The sequence below is a fragment of the Carassius carassius genome, chromosome 2 (genome assembly GCF_963082965.1).
Source record: "Carassius carassius chromosome 2, fCarCar2.1, whole genome shotgun sequence".
In the NCBI taxonomy this organism is placed as follows: Eukaryota; Metazoa; Chordata; class Actinopteri; order Cypriniformes; family Cyprinidae; genus Carassius; species Carassius carassius.
The window spans coordinates 46332154-46356329 of NC_081756.1; the positions used below are offsets into that span (position 1 = coordinate 46332154).

At 38.1% G+C, this 24176-nt stretch overlaps 1 protein-coding gene across 4 annotated transcripts in view; it reads right to left on the minus strand.

Annotated features, from left to right (window-relative positions):
- Positions 1 to 24176, minus strand: part of LOC132110822 (Kv channel-interacting protein 4-like) — a 224235-nt gene that overhangs the window by 138507 nt on the left and 61552 nt on the right. Inside the window, exon 1 of one of the 4 annotated variants that reach the window (XM_059517812.1) lies at positions 13463 to 13904. The exons of the other annotated variants lie outside the window; for them this stretch is intronic. Within the exon in view, the coding sequence (XP_059373795.1) occupies positions 13463 to 13550 (88 nt within the window). The 5' untranslated portion in view covers positions 13551 to 13904. Of the gene's footprint in view, positions 1 to 13462; positions 13905 to 24176 lie in introns of those variants that run through there. 4 annotated transcript variants of the gene reach the window in all.

Here is a 24176-nt window from a genome sequence, read left to right on the forward strand (position 1 = left end):
ATAGATCGATAGATAGATAGATAGATAAACAAATAGATAGATAGATAGATAGATAGATAGATAGATAGATAGATATATAGATAGATAGATAGATAGATAGATAGATAGATAGATAGATAGATAGATAGATAGATAGATAGATAGATAGATAAAAAAAATCTCAGCATTCCAGTAAATAAATAAATGTGTTTTACTAAAATAAATAAATAAATAAATGTGTTTTACTAAAATAAATAAATAAATAAATAAAGTTCCCAGCTGGGTTTCACTAAAATAAATAAATAAAGTAGTCAACTGGTTTTCACATACATAAATACATGCATACATGTGTACATACATACATTCATTAATCAATCAATCTATACCCACCCAGACATCTGGGTTTGATTTTTTTTAAATTAGAGACACAGTCATGAAGTCAGGCATCATAAACTGGTGATGCTAAGAAAAGCACAAAGAAAACATGTTTTCGCCTCTTCTCCTGTGGCTGTGGATCAGAGGTTAGGGAACTCTTGCACGAGGGCCACAGCTTAAGGTCAGTGAGCAGGTGCTCACTTCACCAGTGACTGAAGCTATTTACACTCTGATACTAATGAGACACGAGCCGGATGCCAAAGGAGCTTGCTGAACTACTGTAAACTAGGCAAAACATAACTGAAATCATTACCCAAAGTTCATGTGGGTGTATACAAGCATTGATGATGTATGAAAAGGCATGTGGAGGGATTGTGAGCCTGCAGCTGGGCGATTATAATCAGTAATTACATAGAAGAGTACAACAATACACTCAGCATATTGGTACATTATTCAAAAATAAAGACGCAGCTTCTTCTACTGCTTGGTTCTGAAACCCAGTCAGCTGCTTATGGAGGCGTCATATGACCACTGGCGCGAAGACAGCTTCCATGTGCTAAAAAAAATAAATACATCAATACGTTTAAAAATAAAATACAATATAAAAACAGATTTATAAACTAGTTGGTGTATGGTTTATTCTACAAGATTTGTTGTTCTATATTGTAGAAGTGAGTAGGGGTGTAATGAGGATATGATATGGATTGATATCGATAGTTCAGCCAAAAATGAAAAATACAAACATCATTTACTCACCCTCATTTACCCAAAACTGTATGGACTTACTTTCTTATGTGGAACATAAGATATTTTGTCATTTTCAGTGTTTCCTTTGTCCATATGACAGCCAATATTATTCAGAATATTTAGGGAATTGTGACTTTAACAAACAATCACTGTTGTATGGTGATGTTTTTCATGCCAGTATTTAAAAGAAGTGCACTTAAATGAAATTTAAAATGCACTCCAAACGTACTTTACATCTTGAAAAATATATAAAAAATGCACTTGCAGATAATAATAATACAATTAAAAAGCCACTTAAGTGTATTTACAGAGAGGCACTTTCATGGCTGTTTCTTAACCCACTTTAGTACACTTTTAAAACTTGCACTTTAATGTCAAATTAAAATACACTAAAGTACATTTTAAATCTTTTTTTTAATTTTTGTGTTGTGCTTTAAGTACATTAATTTTGATATGTTGGCTCACATCCTAAATCACGTGTAAAGTACTTGAATAACTATAGTTAAAATTGTACATGACCAAAAACCAAATGTCAAAATAATGTCAAAATAAGAGTCCAACAAACACAAAACAGAGGAAACTGTGACAAACCAATTGCATTTAATATAAAGTGTGTGCTTAAGTGTACTTCTTTTCACACGGGCTGTCACCATTCACTTTCATTATAAGGAAAAGAGCAGCATTAACATTCAACTAAATGTACTCTGTTGTGGTCTTCAGAAACAAGCAAGCCGTTCAGTTTTGGAACAACGTAAGGATGAGTAAATAATGACAGGGCAATCCTATGTAATAATTTCCCACTCTTTTTATGGAAACAAGAATGCTCAGATCACAAACCTACCGCTCCATTATCCTCACTTAGAGCTTCCTGAAACCACGTACAAGGCTGTTAACACCGTCTGTCTTTCAAACTGAAGCGATAGGGCACATTTAAGCCACAATGAGCTAGCATCTTAGATTAAATATTCAGTGTTTGGTCAAGGATTATGTGGGCTCCTGGAACTCCGTCTCAAAGACAGCTGGAACATGACCTGGTAATAGCTGTCGAGAAACCAAAGAGACGAAACCTACACGACTCGTGTCCAAATAACACAAGACTGACACGACTACAGGCTCAGCCTTCGTTTCTTAATGCAGAGCTGAATGGTTTCTATGGAAGCTATAAATGGCTTGTTTTTGTAATTATGGCCGGTAAGAGCATCCGGTTATTCTTCATACTCAAAGAGAGTTAAGGAGGAAAGAGCATAATGTCAACGAGTTGAAGGATTTCAGCCTTGAGAGACCTCCGCAAATTGCATTGACAGACCAAATCAAATCATTTGAAATCTATAGCCGTCTACTGCGCTGACTGCTAAAAATGTCTGTGTGCACCTGAGAGGTCTGCGTGAGAGATACAACATGATACAGCGGAAGAGAAAGTTCTCCAGATGCTTACAGGCAAGCTTAGAAAAATAAAGGCCATTTTTGTCTCTTTTCCTCAAAGACAAAAGGCAGACATTGTTCCAGATCCCGTGCCAAGTTTAACTAGGAAAACTGGGTGATATATTGCAGTGGTGCATGTGTGCGACAGCAGAAAGCAATAAACTGGAGCAAAACAAAAAAGGCAAATGTCATTTGTTCACAAGAGAGAGATTTCGAGCGTTTAGCCGTTAAGAGCGAGGCCAAAATGTAACAAATAGCTGGACGCAGTCCTCTGGCTCCGTGTTGCTTGAAAATCAGCTGTTAAATTCTTCAGGGTCCAAAAGCCTGAGGAAATGTGTACAGCTCCTACTGTCCTTTCTGTGGGACATTTGAACATCATAGAAACCCATTATGATATAAAACAATGTAATAGGTTGTTCGAAGTCATTTATAGCAATGAAATAGCCAGAGCTGTTACAGTGCTGGTGAGATAAAACAAGGATTTCATTTTCTTTATGATCTTTAATCAATCTTTTAAAAATGTTATCGATCTTGGAGGATAAAAAGGAGAAGACATATTTTTAAAGACCCCATTTATGCTTTAAAAATGAATGCTTCCAAAATTATTTTATTATTATTATTATTTTATTTTGCACATCAGTGTCATTGAACAAGCATTTTGGCAATTTTATTCTTCCAATATTAAAAATAATGGTTTCAAATGAGGGTTTTCACAGTGATGCCATAAAAAAAACATTTGTTGTTGTTGTTCCCCAAAGAAAATTTCATTTTTCTTTCTTTTTTTTGAGTTCTTAGAACATCTGAAAACTAAAGGACCCTTTTCCACTATAAATAACTTTTTTTTGGACTGGAAATGTTCCATGGATGTTGTTCATGAAACCACAGATGCCAATAAAGCACCATTATTATTAAGGGTGTATGAAATCACAATTGGAGTTTTGGGGCTTTTATTTTGTTAGCAATAATCTCATCTATATTAAAAGGGGCAAACCCTTTGTTCAACCCCAACTTCTTGAAGACATTTCAGCTCTCATCCATGATTATGTAGCTAGCATAACATAATAGAGCGCTGCAGCCGTGACGTCAGAACCCAGAAGATTAATTCGCCATGGGTTCCCTTGATTTTTTCCTATGGGATTTTTAAATGAGGTTTTTTTAATTTATGAGTACAAGGTCTGTGGTAAATATTAACCGATGATACTTAACCTTTTTACTGTATAATATAAATTACACACAAATACTAAAAACACAAATTGTAAAACAGTTATGTTTATTTTTTTAAATTATTTTTCATTGCTACAGCACTCTATAACTAACTCATCACTTCATTGCACTAAATGTGACCCTGGAGCACAAAACCAATCTTAAGTGTCAATTTTTTGAAATTGAGATTTATACATTATCTGAAAGCTGAAAATCTGGAATCTGAGGGTGCAAAAAAAATCTAAATATTGAGAAAATCGCCTTTAAAGTTGTCCAAATGAAGTTCTTAGCAATGCATATTACTAATCAGAAATTCAGTTTTGATATATTTATGGTAGGGAATTTACAAAATATCTTCATGGAACATGATCTTTACTTAAAGGGATGGTTGACTTTCAAGTTAAGTTTTAGCTTACCTCAAGGGCATCCAAGATGTAGGTTTCTTTGTTTCCGCCGTATTTCCCATTTTGATATTTTTAGGTCAAACCGTTCTTGTCTGTGACTCATATAATGCAGGTCTGTTTTTACTTCTTGTACACAACCAAATCCAACTGATCTGAGGACGCGCGTTCTTCCTGATGTGATGTGCATGCGCGCTCTGGTTTAGTCTGCGCAAGCGCGGAAAGCACCGGAAGTGATCTCTCATGCGTGTACATCACTCATTGTTTACACTTACTGTCTATGGTTTACAGAGATTTCGGAAGTATTACCTTTCACTGTGAAGATCTAAACATATTTAGACGTACAGGAAATTGCAATGGAAGATGATTTCAATATATCCATAGACAACGTTTAAATTTTTTTCACAACCATATTTATTTGAACCAGAATACACAGATCAAGTACTCAGGAGCGATACGCTGCAGCAGCACGTCTTCAAGCCTCAGAGAGACTGAGATCTCTTCAAAATTGGTGGTGTTTTAGTAGCAAGTGTTATGAGATGCCACCAGAAGTGGAGAGCATATGTTGTCATGAATGGAACATAGCAATGCCACATCTACAAGACGACGACGAGGACATTGACAGTATCGCATCACACACCTGCCTGACTGAAGATCCTAAGTTTTCTCCGCTGTTGAGACGCAGCGCTTTGCACGTTGTGTTTAGTTTGCCATGTATAAACTGGAGGCGACGTCCAATGCCAGAGGGACTCAATGGCACGCTGTCAATAGAGTGAGTAATGTGTTGTGTTTATTATAATCGCAACGATTATAGGGTGCATTATAAACAAATTAATTAATTACAATTACTGCATTATATTTCAGACAGTGCAGATTGGTGGCGTATCGTGTTGTAAACAGAAAACAATGAGTGATGTACACGCGTGAGAGATCACTTCCGGCGCTTTCCGCGCTTGCGCAGACTAAGCCGGAGCGCGCGCACATGTCACATCAGGAAGCATGCGCGCCCTCAGATCAGTTGGATGTGGTTGTGTACAAGAGGTAAAAATGATATAAATACTCAACTTTAATTGAGGACAGTAAAAATTTTAGGGCTCTAGATACGGCTTTGGATGCATCCAGCTCAGGGATTCCTGTACATTGTCCGGAACCGGAAACAGAGCCCCAGCAGCAGGGCAACTGGGTGACGGTGAGGCAGCGTAGTCGTGGGTCAAAACACCGCTCTTCTGTTCCGATCAAAACATTAAACAGGTTCTCCCCACTCAGTGATGCACCCACTGAGAAACCTGATGAAAGTGCTCTAGTTATTGGTGATTCTATTGTACGGAACGTGAATATAGAGACACCAGCCACCATAGTCAAATGTTTACCGGGAGCCAGAGCGCCTGACATCTTAGCAAATTTAAAAGTGCTGGCTAATGCTAAACGTAAATACAGTAAGATTGTTATTCATGCCGGCGCTAATGATGTTCGACTTCGCCAGTCGGAGATCACTAAAAATAACATTAAAGAGGTGTGTGAACTTGCAAGCACGATGTCAGACACTGTAATATGCTCTGGTCCCCTCCCTGCTTACCGTGGTGATGAGATGCATAGCAGATTGTCATCACTCAATGGCTGGATGTCTAAGTGGAATAACATAGGTTTCATAGACAATTGGACGAGCTTTTGGGGCAGACCTGACCTGTTTAAAAGAGATGGTCTTCATCCCTCCTGGGGTGGCGCCACTCTTCTCTCTAGAAATATGGCAAATAGTCTTAGTGTTTATACTTGACTAACTGGGGCCCAGGTCAGGAAGCAGACAGACTGGCTAAACCGACCGTCTGCTAGCTGCCTCCCGTCACAGAGGTCAGTTAATTCTCAGCACATAGAGACTCTTTCACCTAGATATCACACTATAGAGACTGTGTCTGTTCCCCAAACTAGAAAATACAAAAAACGTCCAAACCAAGTTAAGATTAACAATTTAATTGAGGTTCAACAAATAAAAAACAGAAGCAATATGGATAAACAAATGATAAAGCTTGGCTTATTGAATATCAGATCCCTTTCTACGAAAACACTTTTTGTAAATAATATGATCACTGATCATAATATAGATGTACTCTGTTTGACAGAAACCTGGCTAAAACCTGATGATTACATTATTTTAAATGAGTCCACCCCCCAAGATTACTGTTATAAACATGAGCCGCGTCTAAAAGGCAAAGGTGGAGGTGTTGCTTCAATTTATAACAACGTTTTCAGGATTTCTCAGAGGGCAGGCTACAAGTATAACTCGTTTGAAGTAATGGTACTTCATATAACATTATCCAAAGAAACAAATGTTAATGATAAATCCCCTGTTATGTTTGTACTGGCTACTGTATACAGGCCACCAGGGCACCATACAGACTTTATTAAAGAGTTTGGTGATTTTACATCCGAGTTAGTTCTGGCTGCAGATAAAGTCTTAATAGTTGGTGATTTTAATATCCATGTTGATAAAGAAAACGATGCATTGGGATCAGCATTTATAGACATTCTGAACTCTATTGGTGTTAGACAACATGTTTCAGGACCTACTCATTGTCGAAATCATACTCTAGATTTAATACTGTCACATGGAATTGATGTTGATGGTGTTGAAATTATTCAGCCAAGTGATGATATCTCAGATCATTATTTAGTTCTTTGCAAAATTCATATAGCCAAAATTGTAAATTCTACTTCTTGTTACAAGTATGGAAGAACCATCACTTCTAACACAAAAGACTGCTTTTTAAGTTATCTTCCTGATGTATCCAAATTCCTTAGCATATCCAAAACCTCAGAACAACTTGATGATGTAACAGAAACTATGGACTCTCTCTTTTCTAGCACTTTAAATAAAGTTGCTCCTTTACGCTTAAGGAAGGTTAAGGAAAACAGTTTGACACCATGGTATAATGAGCATACTCGCACCCTAAAGAGAGCAGCCCGAAAAATGGAGCGCAGCTGGAGGAAAACAAAACTAGAGGTATTTCGTATTGCTTGGCGGGAAAGTAACATATCCTACAGAAAAACATTAAAAACTGCTAGATCCGATTACTTTTCTTCTCTTTTAGAAGAAAACAAACATAACCCCAGGTATTTATTCAATACAGTGGCTAAATTAACGAAAAATAAAGCCTCAACAAGTGTTGACATTTCCCAACACCACAGCAGTAATGACTTTATGAACTACTTTACTTCTAAAATCGACACTATTAGAGATAAAATTGCAACCATTCAGCCGTCAGCTACAGTATCACATCAGACAGTGCACTATAGACCCCCTGAGGAACAGTTCCACTCATTCTCTACCATAGGAGAGGAAGAATTGTATAAACTTGTTAAATCATCTAAACCAACAACATGTATGTTAGACCCTATACCATCTAAGCTCCTGAAAGAGGTGCTTCCAGAAGTCATAGATCCTCTTCTGACTATTATTAATTCCTCATTGTCATTAGGACATGTCCCCAAAACCTTCAAACTGGCTGTTATTAAGCCTCTCATCAAAAAACCACAACTTGACCCCAAAGAACTAGTTAATTATAGACCAATCTCGAATCTCCCTTTTCTGTCCAAGATACTAGAAAAGGTGGTATCCACACAATTATATTCCTTCTTAGAGAAAAATGGTATATGTGAGGATTTCCAGTCAGGATTTAGACCGTATCATAGTACTGAGACTGCTCTTCTTAGAGTTACAAATGATCTGCTCTTATCATCTGATCGTGGGTGTATCTCTCTATTAGTTTTATTGGATCTTAGTGCTGCGTTTGACACAATTGACCACAACATTCTTTTGCATAGACTTGAACACTTTGTTGGCATCAGTGGAAGTGCATTAGCATGGTTTAAATCGTACTTATATGACCGCCATCAGTTCGTAGCAGTGAATGAAGATGTATCCTATCGATCACAAGTGCAGTATGGAGTACCTCAAGGCTCAGTACTAGGGCCGCTACTCTTCACGCTTTATATGTTACCCTTGGGAGATATCATCAGGAAACATGGTGTTAGCTTTCACTGTTATGCTGATGATACTCAGCTCTATATTTCTTCGCAGCCCGGTGAAACACACCAATTTGAAAAACTAATGGATTGCATAGTCGATATAAAAAACTGGATGACGAGTAATTTCTTACTGCTAAATTCTGAAAAAACAGAGGTGTTAATTATAGGACCTAAAAACTCTGCTTGTAATAACCTAGAACACTGTCTAAGACTTGATGATTGCTCTGTCAATTCTTTGTCATCAGTTAGGAATCTAGGTGTGCTATTTGATCGCAATCTTTCCTTAGAAAGCCACGTTTCTAGCATTTGTAAAACTGCATTTTTCCATCTCAAAAATATATCTAAATTACGGCCTATGCTCTCAATGTCAAATGCAGAAATGTTAATCCATGCATTTATGACCTCAAGGTTAGATTATTGTAATGCTTTATTGGGTGGTTGTTCTGCACGCTTAGTAAACAAACTACAGCTAGTCCAAAATGCAGCAGCAAGAGTTCTTACTAGAACCAGGAAGTATGACCATATTAGCCCGGTCCTGTCAACACTGCACTGGCTCCCTATCAAGCATCGCATAGATTTTAAAATATTGCTTATTACTTATAAAGCCCTGAATGGTTTAGCACCTCAGTATTTGAATGAGCTCCTTTTACATTATAATCCTCTACGTCCGCTACGTTCTCAAAACTCAGGCAATTTGATAATACCTAGTATATCAAAATCAACTGCAGGCGGCAGATCCTTTTCCTATTTGGCGCCCAAACTCTGGAATAACCTACCTAACATTGTTCGGGAGGCAGACACACTCTTGCAGTTTAAATCTAGATTAAAGACCCATCTCTTTAACCTGGCGTACACATAACATACTAATATGCTTTTATTATCCAAATCCGTTAAAGGATTTTTAGGCTGCATTAATTAGGTAAACCGGAACCGGAAACACTTCCCATAACAACCTATGTACTTGCTACATCATGAGAAGAATGGCATCTACGCTAATATTTGTCTGTTTCTCTCTTGTTCCGAGGTCACTGTGGCCACCAGATCCAGTCTGTGTCCAGATCAGAGGGTCACTGCAGTCACCCGGATCCAGTACGTATCCAGACCAGATGGTGGATCAGCACCTAGAAAAGACCTCTACATCCCTGAAAGACAGCGGAGACCAGGACAACTAGAGCCCCAGATACAGATCCCCTGTAAAGACCTTGTCTCAGAGGAGCACCAGGACAAGACCACAGGAAACAGATGATTCTTCTGCACAATCTGACTTTGCTGCAGCTTGGAATTGAACTACTGGTTTCGTCTGGTCAGAGGAGAACTGGCCCCCCAACTGAGCCTGGTTTCTCCCAAGGTTTTTTTCTCCATTCTGTCACCGATGGAGTTTCGGTTCCTTGCCGCTGTCGCCTCTGGCTTGCTTAGTTGGGGTCACTTCATCTACAGCGATATCGTTGACTTGATTGCAAATAAATGCACAGACACTATTTAACTGAACAGAGATGACATAACTGAATCCAATGATGAACTGCCTTTAACTATCATTTTTGCATTATTGACACTGTTTTCCTAATGAATGTTGTTCAGTTGCTTTGACGCAATGTATTTTGTTTAAAGCGCTATATAAATAAAGGTGACATTGACATTGACATTGACTCATCGTTTTCTTACACAAACCGCTCGTTTCGTGCCTTAGGTCATCAGTGTGTACTTACGATGGGGAATTGTTTAATTTGGACTCCTCTGTGCATGCTCTTTGAGGTGGTGACCATAGACCTCCATTATATGAGTCACAGACAAGAACGGTTGGACCTAAAAATATCAAAATGGGAAATACTGCGGAAACAAAGAAACCTACATCTTGGATGTCCTTGAAGCTAAAACATACCAAAATTTTATTTGAAAGTGAACTATCCCTTTAATATCTTTTTTTTGGCATAATTTTTGGCATAAAAGAAAAATAGATAATGTTGACCCATGCAATGTTTTTTTGGCTATTGCTACAAATATACCCCAGCGACTTAAGTCTGGTTTTGTGCTCCAGGGTCACAAATGTGCAACCAAAGCATGCAGCATAAGATGATTTCTGCAAGGATGCAGATTTCCAGTGTTCCTCAGCTGTATTCCACATCAGATCCCATTAGAACCAGGCTCAGGTCAGGCTTTATTATTGACCGATTCTTTGGGGTGATCGATCACTGATCACTTGAGCAGCAGCTATCGACGTTCAGTGTACGTGCATTGCTTTCAAACATAAAGGATGTAGTGTCTGCCTTACAAGAGTGGTTGAAATTTAAGCATAAACATACTGAAATCACAAATGGCTACTTAGAAAATAATAAGATAAACAGTTTTGGAATTTAACATAATTTTCCATCTCATATCCCTTTGCATTTTTTTTTTCAGTCTCATTTTCCTTTTGCATTTACTCATTTTGTCACATATTGACCGAAGTTTGCACTTCCAGGATAAAGTTGCTTTGCATATATTTAAAATAAAAAGCAGTAAAAGTTGAGAAAAGAGAAAAGCAGGACAAAACAGAAACAAGATCACTGTTCTACATCCAGCTACAGACCGATTGTCTTATTGTGTCAGCCGAATCAATACAGCACCTTAACAAGCATTTCAAGTGAAGGCAGAGAGGCAGTCTCCAGCAACTTACAGTCAGGAAAGCTGTCAGTCTGCCAGACTATCAATAATAAAAGTCATTTTCTGTGACTCAGCAGGATACCTGGCATTGGGCTTCCTCCAGACCCCTTCCAGCAATTTTAATTCATTATTGATATATTCTGGTGATCATCACCAAACAGCTCACATCACTATCAGGATTAATTTTTCATGCATTTAAACCTTAATTCAATTAAATCAACATTTGGCAAACGGTTAAGTATAAGTATTGAATAAAGCAGGATATCTATAACTATTTAAGCAGTGGAAGAGACAAATTAATGATGCCGTTCATAATCAAGACTTGCACTATACTGAGCATCTTTTAATAATAAAAATACATGAATATCTGAGTAAATCTTTCATAAAGTTTAATTGTAAACTGTAAAATGATTTTTCAAATTTGTCGTTAAAACAATGAATATTCAGGTATGTCTTCCAATGAGATACTATTTTCCTCTTCTAGATCAAATTTTACAATTCAATGTGTTACTTGCAGCTTGTGAAATTTACTAGCAATTTCTGAGTGTGGAAATGTTCCAAAGTATTATTTTATTTTCAATGTATAAACCTAAATACATTTAGTGAGTTTCATTCTTAAAACTAGGAAAATAATTAAATAAATTAATAAATGTATTCAAAATGTATTCGAAAACCTAATGTCTTAATGTCATGTAATAGATTTGTGTTTAATTAATAATCTATATCTTGAGATATTTTACAGAAAAACACCATAAATAAGAAACCAGGTTATGGTCAATGGCACCTAAATTAAATGCCTGACTATGCTAAAATGAATCAAATGATAACAACCTGTCACAAACACAGAAGATGTCTCATATCAACACATGAACCCAATCAACACAAGATTTTAATAAGGAAAAGTCTTTCTTTCCAAGTCAGTGATGAAACACTGTATCAGACCGCCCTCAGAAAACGACTTAAACAAACCCCTCAGCAGTACTTAAGCCTTCACAGCATGTCCTTTTATCTTTCAAAGGGGTTATATGAAAAAAATCCTCTGGCACAAATCATGTACACAACACATTCTAATGCATGGCATTCATAACATTAGACCAGCAAAGCAATGCATGCCAGGCTTTGCCATCCGTGGTCTTTGTTGTCAAACACTCCCACACATTCAGACACACAGGTTCAAAAACTGCAGAGATACACAACATATTCCTCACAAGTATAACACATACACCATAATTAATAAACATAAAACAGGAGCATATATTGCCTGAATTAGCAGGAACAAAACTTCCTCATGCTGAAGCAGTAAATAAGTAGCAAACTGCAGTCCTGAGTGCAAAGAGAAGAACTCATGTCAAACTATTAAATTAATCTTAAACAAACATTTTATAATAATGACACCTTCAGGTTATTCTGATTAAAAGTAGTGATAATTATGTAAAATATTTCAGATTTTTATATTGTATTTTTATTATCTGTCCACAATGTGCTATATTAGGGATTGGGACATATATTTATGTGCATAATTAATCATAAATATAATAACTCAGTATTATAATCTAATACAATATTATACATAAATATAATAAATATATATATACCTTCAAATACACTTATGTATTTAAAATTTAGGTGCATAAATCTTCAGGTTATTTTGATTAAAATTAGTGATATTTATATTTGATATAGTTTTTTATCATTTAATCATAGACTGGAATATTTACATTTTCAAAAAAGTCATAATAAATAATAAATAATTAATTATATACTATATTAAGTGAATAATTATATAATATAATTCAGGAATTTACTATGATTTATTAAATAACTGAATTATATATCTGAAGAGTTCAGATGCAAAAGCCTCTAAATGCCATCTGAAATTGTCTTATAAAATAAGTATTTTTATCAGGCCACTATATTTACGTTCAGTTATTTCACTTTAATTGCATAGAAAAGGGCCTATACATTGCAACTAGAGTAAAAGTACTGAACCTAAACATAGGAGCATGATAAAAATTCAAATTTTAGATGAAAATTTCAGAAGGCACTTAGAGGGTTTTGCATCTGAACTCTTCATATATATATAATTAAAAAAAAACATCTTGAGAAGTAACCCATTCATCAAGGTCAGCACAGCCACTACATGTATTTGATTTGATGTATTGCTGATTTGCTGCAACCAGCCTGTATATTTCAGAAATATGAGCCACTGCCCAAATTACCTTCCAACAATTTGACATAATTTGTAGACACACCGGGAAAACTACAGCAGGATACTCAAGGACAGGACAACATGACTAAATGTGCTGCAATTCATACAGAGGAGCCAGTCTCTCACTGAAACAGCTGACACATCAATTTATATTTGGTAAATGATGGGGAAAATTTGTTTGCCTCCTCCTAATTGCCAGTAGCCTGGGATTAATTGACATGATTAAGGAAATTAGGAAGGAGAAGATGGATAACAAAGGTCAAAACAGAGTTAAGAGATGCCTGCAGGTTGTTTGAGCTGCTCTGTCTCAACTTACTGCATGTATATAACAATGCCAGCTTGCACCAAAGTATTTTAGATGCAAACGCGGACGCATCACATGAATGCAACAAAGAGCAAACCCAAGCGTCAAATTTTCCAAGATGAAAAACTTTGGAAAATGAGGAAATGCAGCGAACTTTACCTGCATTGAGTGTACCGGTAATAAATCTGAAGAGGTACTGAGCAAACTTCAGTATCTCCCTCTTGCATCTCTTCCTGCAACTGCTCATGCTGAGGTTTCTCTCTCTCTCTTTCCCCACTGTTTAATCCTCAAAGGGTTTGATGACAGAGCTGCGCTCCTGTCCGAACCTGCTCTGCTCGTGTGCCTTTGAGCACCGGCTCATATGGAGCTGTGCGTGGCTCCTCGCTGGAGATCCTGTCTGCGCAAGGGGGGGTCACTCACTGCCGACAGGTCATAAATATTTCCTCTGGAGCGCTCCTGTGTCCCAGAGGTGCTGAGCGCTCCCTTTTAAGCCGTCTTCACACTCTTTCTGCCACACACAGAGTTGTAGTAGAGCGGTTGCTTGTGAGTCTCAGCCCCATCTGTGGCTGTTTCAACATCCAGGATCGTTGCTAGAGAGGCGGTGCCAGCGTGGCCCCGGAGCGAGAGCATGAGAGAGGGAGAGCGAGGAGGAGGAGGGAGGCGAAAAAGGAGAAGGGGAGTCCACGAATCAGCACTGACAGGCGATTATGGGACTGTCATGTTGCCAGTTCAACACTTCTGAGACGCTCTGGGTGAGGCACCGCTGAGAGCCACGAGACTGAGAGCGAAATGGAGAAAGGGAGGGACAGAAAGGTTAAAGATAAGAGAGACTATGGAGACAGCCTGCTCTTGAATGAGAGAAAGTGAATAGGACAGAGACATGGAGAAGGGAGATAAAGGTGTAGGTGCGAGAAAGCAAGTGAAAAGAGATCCGGACGGAAAGACAAAGACAGAGGGACTGAGCTGTGAAAAGCAATGCAAAGAAAAGGCTGAAGGCAATATAAAGAGTCATACGGAGAGAGTGAGGTTAAAACTGAAGCGACACACATTGACATTTCAGAACGGCAGGTGTTCAGATGTTTTAAATGAAGGTGGAGTTCATAAGGTCAGTCTCGATGACTCACTGCCTCAGGTTCTTATTTTTCAAAGACTAGGACACAGCCACAAAAACTGACCTAAGTCATATTTTACCCCGAAATCAAAGTTAAAATGAAGGTTGATATAGTTATAGTAAACATTAAAAGGCACTACAGCAAATATATAACTACTTTATAGTGCATGCATACTCTGTGATGTGAATGAGATTTAATGCATTATGGCATTGACAAATGTATTGTCACAAAGAACACAAGCTGAAATAGTTCACTCAAAACAGCTATTATTGTTAATAAAGTAAAACAAAAATTCAACTTTATTTTTTCATATTTTTTCATATTTTTTCAAAAAAAACCTTGATATTTTCTTTCAATAACATTTCTAATGTTAAAGAAGTGTTATGTTAAAGAACTAAAATTACTAAATCAAAGCTAAATATAACAATAATTCATAGTTAACATTGGTTGTCAAGCTAAAAAGGACAAAAACCTCCTTTAAAGCACCATAAAAATGTTGATTTGCACATTATATTTTTCAAGTTTTAGAATAACATTACAGCAAAATAAATTAATTTTGATTTAAATATGAGCAGGTCAAAATGAAAGAATTACATTTTAGAGTAATCTACTTTTTTTTTAAGGGACAGTTTACCCAAAAATGTAAATCCTCTCATCATATACAATTGACTATATATATATATATATATTATTATTATTATTATTATTTATTTTTTTTATCCATACTATGGAAGTCAATGGCTACCATCAGCCATTCAGTTACCAGCATTCTTCAAAATATCTTCTTTTGTGTTCAACAGAAGATAGAAATGCATACATGTTCAAACAACTTGAGGTTGAGTAAATAATGACAGAACATTTTTTAATTTTTAGGGTGAACTATCTCTTTAAGCAAAAATCAATTCATATTGCTTTCTTTTTGATTTCGGGGTAAAATCTGACCATTTGACCAAGGTTTTGTGAGGTTCACCCATATGATTAATAATTAACACTTCAATTATTATTCAGTGCCAAACCTCACACATTCTCAACTATCTATCAAACAAAGCCTCAATTCAGATCCCTGGTCAGAAAAAATGTCCATCACCATATAACAATCATTTTGTGTGAAACACTTTCATTAAATTCCAGCAGAACCTGGAGGTCATTATAGCAGCTCTAGGCAGAGACGAGCCATTCAGATGACAGATGAAACAGCTTGTATTGTAAATGAAAGAAGAGTTGATTCCCATCGGTCATCTGTGATTCAGACAGACCTATTTCAGGAAGAGCACTCCAAACCAAGAGCTTTTTCCACAAGTGACATTCTCACAGAAGATTTAGACTCCTCACTGTCCCCGGTGCTCTCAAACAGGAACGATGTTTCCGCAAGCAGGCGTGTTGTTCTGAAAGGAGCTCTGGGTTGTTGTGACAAGAGTGAAAAATGTGGGTGAATGCGGAGAGAACAGATTTTCCATTGAGATTAAGCTACAGTATGTGCGCATTGCACAGTCGTAGAGCTGCTCCACAGCTACACGTTTGATATGTCCTTAAGAGTAGCACAGCAATAATTCACAAACTCAAATGTATCTCATGTTCCAAATCTAAGGAGACAAGTGGCATTTTATTATCAAGCATTACTAGGTGCTTTGAAAGGTCATAGCAATGAAGCAGCTTCATTCGATTTGTGTGTAACATATTCTTACAAGAGCTCTTATTATGGAAATGAAATAATGTACTTAAATGTAAACTGAATGTGATGTTTACAGACACTTACCTGCATGTTTCTAACTAACTAAATATATATATATATATATAGTGTTTATAACTAAATGCAAATGTATTATAGATTAATTTATAAGCAATAAGCTGAACTTTAAAGGGCCTTCTGACGCACTTAAGTAGGACTTTATACATCTTTATATGTAATTTCAGTAATTACTTCTGTTGTCTTTGAAATATGGTTAAAGTTAGCTGACAAGCATTTATGGTCAATTAAAATTAAACTTTTATGGCATGTAATTAAATATATTTGTAATTTTGCAATGATGAAGTTTCAATTTTGTACATTTAAAAAATATTGAATATTAGAAATATATTTTGAAATATATAGTTAATTATAATAAAGTACTTTACATGTGCTTTAGCATGAAAGTCAGCACATAACACAAAGTGTACTTCTTTTAAGCAAGACAAAAGATTAATAAAAACATAATTAGATTCATTTTATTTGACATTAATACATGTTGTGCTTTTTATAAGTATACTTAAGTGCAAGGGCATTGAGTGAGTATTTTAGGACATTAGGAACAGATTTAAAATGTATGACATGTACAGGCTTTACAGAAAGTGTTACCAAAAATTTCCTCGTCCATCAGTTGAGCGTTATTTTTAGCCTGTATTAGTCTCTGTTTGGGGCGGAGCTGTCCAATTCAGACCAGACCTCAACGAGCAACTGCAAATGTTCCTCATTACCAATTAGCAGCTGCTACACAACCCCCCTGAAACAATCAATCTGCATTCAGTTCAAACCCAGCAGCTGTTGAGGAGCCGCACACACAGCTTGAGTGATAGACTTGTTGGTTATGTGAAGAGTATTTTACTGGTGTGTGTGAAAACCAGCTTCCGCACCTCTTTGAATACATCCTGCTGCACTGCTCAAAAGCAGACATACACTCCGTATCTCGAAAAGCACACAAAATCCAGCACTGTCAGCAATACACTACTGTATAAATCTCACTTATATATATATATATATATATATATATATATATATATATTTTTTTTTTTTTTTTTTTTATCATGTAGATGCAGCAAACATAATATTTAACTGAAGTAGGTGTACAAAGAAAATACATTCTGGTATTGTAAACAGTAAATACAAAAATCACAAAACTCACCGAATATGCTCTGCTTTTTACGCGTCTGCTTAAACTAATATGTTTTTGGAGAGAATATGGTTGGAGGGATCATGACTGTCTAATTGGTTGAAATAATCAAACAGTGCAATACCCTTGTGCACTCAGTTGTACTGACTGTGCACTTTTAGTGTAATTGAAATCTTAAAAGTATATTTAAGTAAAGATTTAAGTCAATATTTATTATACTTATCAGACAAAAGACTACTTAAAGGTAAGGTAGGTGATTTCAGAGAGCTTAGCAATATCAAGCACGCTTTGATAGAAGATCCCACCCTCCATACAAATCAATTTTCAAAGCCATGCCTCCTCCAAAACAAATGAAAATACACAGGCAGTCCAGAGGCTAACCAGCGACATGACGCGAGACGTCATTTAATGCAATGCTGTCAAATTACCACATACCTCATTGACCAGTGAGAATATATTACAGTGCAAAGCACCTAATATTACAATAATAACAAGTTCCAATCTTGCTCAATCTGCAAACATGCTGATGACGTATCATGTATGCGTGATTAGGGAGCGCAGAGACAGGGTGGGGGCGCAACTGGTGCAGGTGCACAGGGCCCAGGGGCGGACGGACCAAGGGCAACCCCCCTCTCCCCAGAACACGATGATGTTATCAAGGTAACATCAACATAAGCAAGTAACTGGCATGAAAATTCAAATGCAGCATACAGACAGTGACAACATGGCGAGGGTGAAGCAGAGAAAAGTGGACATGGAAAATAAAAGATTCAAAAGTAAATGGACTGAATTGAGTGAGCGAGAGAGTGACTGATACCATTTTTGTTATGAAATGAAAATACTGGTTCACAACGAGTTCACAGTTTTAATGTAGGCCTACTACAGGTTTGCTTTAATTTATTTTCAAGATCTGAGGTAAAATCTCTTGTTGCTCTCAGTATGGCTATATAAGGTCATGCATAATGATAATCAAACTCAAATTATACACTTTTAACATTGAATAAGCCACATAATCATCACCTGATAATTTTCGTAAACCATGTCTACATCAGATGCGACAGTTGTCGCGCCATGCTGCAACAGCTACAGTCTGTCTACACTGGACACAAAAAAGTGACCATTGCAAATCATTTGAATTTTGTGTCAGTATGTCATAAACAGAATAAGGCATCAGTTTATTGTCTGGGATTTGTCATGTCATGTCGCACTTCGCCGCATCCAGTGTAGACAGCATCACTGAATAGATTATAATGGGTTCTATAATAGCCTATTTTGTTGCGTTGCGCAGCGCTGCTCATGCACGATGATAGTCTGTATTAGGGCTGAACAACTGATCAAATTTCTAATCGCGATTACAATTATGGATGTCACAATTACATAATTGTTTAAATTGACAATCAATCGTTTAAAGTCCTTACCTTATTGTGTTGCCTCACTGTGTACCAATCTCCCCAAATATGGAGCTCCATATTTTTTGTTCATTTGTTTTTAATATATTTAACAGTCATCTGAATACAAAAATGTTCATAATTGTTTGCATAAAACATACTACTGGAGGAAAAAATCTGAATATTTATCTTGTGACACTTAAAAGAAAAAAACATCAACCAACCAACCAAACAAAAAAATAAAAATAGCAGCTGTTGCAACAACAATACTACTAATAATAAGAGCAAACATTTTGGTCGTTACATTTTGGTCGGTAGCCCTTGGCTTGGTATTGTCGCCACGGTGAAAACTAATTGAGGAACACTGATATACATGCATATAAATACATTTAGACCACTTAACTTTGTGATTGCTAACAGGATGTGAAGAGAGTTTTGACAATCAGCATAAAAAAATGCTTTCAAAACAAATAAACTTCCCTGCTTTTAAGTGCACTTAGAGTACACTTTTATTACTGTTTTTCTTCATACATTTAAGTACACACTTGGTGCTTTTTAATAATGCCAAAATTACTTCCATCATTTTGCATAAATTGTTTTGATGTAAATAAATACACTGATTGTTTACTAACATACTAAAGCACATTTAAAGTACGTGGTTATAACAAATAGAATTTCAAAGGTCCTTAAAATTAAAGAGGTCCTTATTTCCTACTTAAGTGGATAAAAATAGCACTCACTAATTGCATTTAATATGAATTTAAGCCATGTAAGCACATTTTAATTTATTTGCAATTAACAAAAATTACAATCAATTTGCACTTAAGTATTGTCTTTTAAACTACAATACTACAAGATAAGTACTTTTATTTTTTTAAGTATGTTAAAAAAAATGTCTTTTTTTTTTTACAAGGGTAAGGTTATATTTTTTTCCTCTTATGTATATATACTAGGGGTGTAACGGTACGCAAAAATCACAGTTCGGTACGTACCTCGGTTTTAAAGTCACGGTTCGGTACAGTAAGGGAAAGAAATGCAAACATTAAACTGCAGGTTGTTTATTACTATAAACTTTTTTTACAATTTGTTTACACTTTTTTAAAATACTTTTTATAAAATATATATATATATATAAAATAAAAAAGAATAAGAAATAAAATACTGCTGCAAAGTTCTCCACTAAATAAAATACTCTCAGTCTCAAACCAATATCATATAATAAAATATAATGAAAAATATAAATAAATAACTATGATTACAGTGCAGCATTACCAATCCCAGCTTGTAGGCCTGCTCATATTTAAAATATATATATATATAACTTTTCCAAAGTGTAAAGTGCAGCGTCAACAGTTTCAGTTTTTAGACCTGCTCAGATTTCGTTATTGCTTTGGCCCGATCGGAATTAACAGCAAAGGTCTGTTTAAATGCCGACAGGAGCTGCTTTTGAATTACAATCGTTTTCCTAGTTGTAGTGATGTTCACACTCGCTTGATGCCTTTTGAAAACCTTAGGCCGGTGACACACTGGCATATTGCACCTGTCAAACATAGTCTATTTTGCCGTCAATACTGTTGACGGTGTCCTTTAACAGTAGGCTTTATATTTATGCTCAACATGATATTGTTGTCGTGAAGACAAGATCCTGGTCTGTTGACGCCTCAGCGGCCTCCCTCTATGTCACCTACAGTAGCAGCAGCGCGCCAGTGCCGCATCACGCGAAGCAGCCATCACGCAACTGACACGCAGCAGAAGCGCCACGCTCACGCCACGCAGCCAGTGTGTCACCGGCCTTAGAATCAGCTGCAGGGCGGGATTTGCGCTGAACGCGGAGACTTCTGCCACTTAATATGTTCGTTTGGAAACACGGAAATGTACCCATGTTCCGCACACAAAACATTGCATTCAGTCATTCGGTACACACATGCACCGTACCGAAAGCCCTGTACCGAAACGGTTCGGTACGAATACACGTACCGTTACACCCCTGATATATACAGTATATGGTAAGTGACTGTACTCAAAAATGACAATCCAGAATGGTCATTATATTTTCTGAGCTTCATTTCTCATTACTGTCATGGAAGCGTTCTTCAAAACTGACTGCTGCATCCCAAGCTGCAACTGCGATCCCTCAGCATTGACCCTGCAGACAGGAAACTCGACTCATACATCTCCTTAATGGCTTCCCCATGCAGCTCAACTCATGTTTGGTATAATGTATTCTCCACATGCTGGAATTCAACAGCCTTATACAGTAAGGGACATGAGGGCCCGGTGTGTTTACATTGAGCTGGTGTCTGTGACAAGAATCTGATGATGCAGAAGAGCAAAGACACCAACAAAATAATGGAAAGGTATGTACCTTATCAGATTTGGACATCAAATCAGTGGTCAGCATATTCCCAACAACAAACCCACTTTTATATTCAGTTACACAAAGAGAAGAAGAAAGAGAGAGAGACAAATGAATCCTAAGATTAAAACAGGTGTTGCTTCTTTGGCAGGTCTGTTAAAGTTCTTCTTTACCATTTTATGTTCCCTAATGCATGTAAATTAGTGCCCTGAAAAAGAAAACACAGTAATTATGCCAAAACTGAAACTGAGGGAAATGATTTCAAAGCTTTTAAATGATTTGACATCAGTTTTCACACATTTTCTCTGAATCACAGCATAGTTGATCCAAACCACCAGCAAATGACAGATCATTCTCTAAGACAGGGTTGCCCAATCTAATAAAAAAAATTACAATTAAAACAATTTTAAAATAAAGAATACACTTTAAAAAATATTTTTCAAAGTAAATAAGGATAACTGGAGTATGTTTTGCAAGAAAGTACTATTTCAGTCTTTCAACATCAAAACACATTTGAATTCAGTGTTACTTATCATTTCTCATTTCTTACTTTTCAACTATTAGAAAAATTATCCAGTAAATCCTAGACAATTTTTCAGTGTACCAAAAATATTTTGTTTATCCTCATGTCGTGTGATGACCAACAGCAGAGAACCATGAACATGCAAATGACTTGTTCAGTTGTATTATTAATTTAATTAAACTTTGCCACTTGTTGGCACTTGAATTGCTTGAATTCTGTGATAGAATGGACAGAATTTGAGAGCTGAAACTTTCTTATTTTCTTATCACAAGTTACAAAGCTCAAAGATCTTTGTGATTGGATGGGAGGTGCACTGCCAATAATGTTTGGTGAAGGGAAAAACAATGGCCCTGGCGACCCTGGCTTGAACTACAGGTGATTTAAAGGGTCAAATAGAACGTCTCAGTTACGTATGGTAACCCTCATTCCCTGAAGGAGGGAACGGAGACGCCACTTCGGTGACCGACGAATATGGGATATCGCTTCAATAGACCAATCTAATTCGAGTGTAAACTAAACGAGCCAATGCACATTGGCATGCAATTATTGCATCCAGCTGCCGCTGATCACTGCGTGAGTATAAGAAGGCAGCAGGTGCAATGCATACAAGGTTTTCGCTGAGGAGCCGAGCCGGGGACCCGGCAGCTCAGCGGCGGTACAGCAACCATGGCGACGGGACGTGGCGTCTCCATTCCCTCCTTCAGGGAACGAGGGTTACGATACGTAACCGAGACGTTCCCTTTCAGTCGGTCACTCTCGATGCCACGTCGGTGACCGACGAATATGGGATCCCTATCAAAGTGCCATGGGTGCTGCCCCTTCCAGTGCCCTGTGCGAGCCACCTGCGCCCCTATTAGGTGTAGGCCGGGGCTCAGAACAAGTAGCTCCACTCACCATTGTCAAAGCACTACCTCACTGGGTGAGATTGGATGGGAAAACGTACCCGTTCTGCTTGGAACTGGGACGCTGCGGAAGCCCCATACTTCCCTAAGGAGGTCTCGGAGGCAAATACACATATAGCATTCGTTTAGGAGTATCCAGAGAAATTTGAGGTGATTAAAAATCCTCTTGGGAAGGCAGAAGTCTGCCAGGGAAACACGGGCTCTAAAGCTATACCGTGGACTATACATATGAGTACCGCTTAGGTCTCAATATGGAACCCACCCTTCCATGGTTCTCACGGATTCATCATGAAGGCCTGGTGCCGGACGTTCCACCGCGTCCAGCTGCTTAGGGTAATGGAGGATCTCAACAGGGTCTACAGTACGGACACTCTGGAGCAGTTTAAGCAAGCCGACACTAACCAGGGCCTCTCAATGCCACTACCCATTTGAGGTGAGAACACTGGAGGATACCGGCTCTACACGAAGGCTATAGAACCTAGCGAATGTGTTAGGGGTCGCCCAGCCTGCAGCTCTACAAATATCTCTCATTGAGGCACCACAAGCCAGTGCCCAGCAAGATGCAACACTTCTAGTTGAATGAGCTTGCAACCTGAATGGGCAGGTCACACCCTGAGCCTGATAAGCCAGGGTTATGGCATCCACAATCCAGTGGGCAATCCTCTGCTTAGAGACGGCATTCCCCTTCTGCCGGCCTCCATAACAGACAAAGAGCTGGTCTGAGGTCCTGAAGCTTTGTGTCCGGTCTACGTAGCACCTTAATGCTCGGACGGGACAAAGCACAGCCAGGGCTGGGTCTGCCTCCTCCAGGGGCAGCACTTGCAGGTTCACCACTTGGTCTTTGAAGGATGTAGTGGGAACCTTGGGCACGTAGCCAGGCTGGGGCCTCAGGATTACCTGGGAGTCAGCCGCCCCAAACTTTAGGCACAAATCGTCGACCGAAAATGCATGCAGGTCCCCTACCCTCTTGATGGAGGCCAGTGCAAGCAGGAGCAGAGTTTTCAATGAAAGAAACTTTAGCTCAACTGAACGCAAAGGCTCGAATGGGCCCTGCTGTAGTGATTTAAGCACTAGCGTCGGGTCCCAAGAGGGTATAGAGGGGGGCCGGGAAGGATTTAACCTCCTGGCCCCTCTAAGGAACCTGACGATGATGTCATGCTTACCCAAAGACTTCCCATTCATGGGGTCATGGTATGCAGCAATAGCAACAACCTGGACTTTGAGGGTGGAGGGAGAAAGCCTTTGCTCCAGCCCTTCCTGCAGAAAGGATAGCACGACCGCAATTGGGCATCTTCGAGGGTCTTCTCGGCGAGAAGAACACCACTCAACGAACAGGTTCCACTTCAAGGTGTAAGTGTGTCTCGTAGACGGTGCTCTTGCTGAAGTGATGGTGTTCAGTACCTCTTGGGGAAGTTCACCTAGAACCTCCGCGTCCCATCCAGGGACCAGACATGGAGTTTCCAAAGGTCTGGACGCGGGTGCCAAATGGTGCCCCGTCTCTGAGTCAGTAAATCCCTCCTCAGAGGAATTGGCCAAGAAGGGTCTGTCGAGAGGAGCACTAGTTCGGGGAACCAGGTCCGAGTAGGCCAATACGGCGCAATTAGCCTTTCTTGGGTACAATGAAGTAAGGGCTGTAAAACTCTGTCCTCACATCGGCTGGAGGGACCAGCTCTATCGCGTCCTTCCAACGCTTTCAGTGTAGTGAAGTGGATACCGCGTAACTTG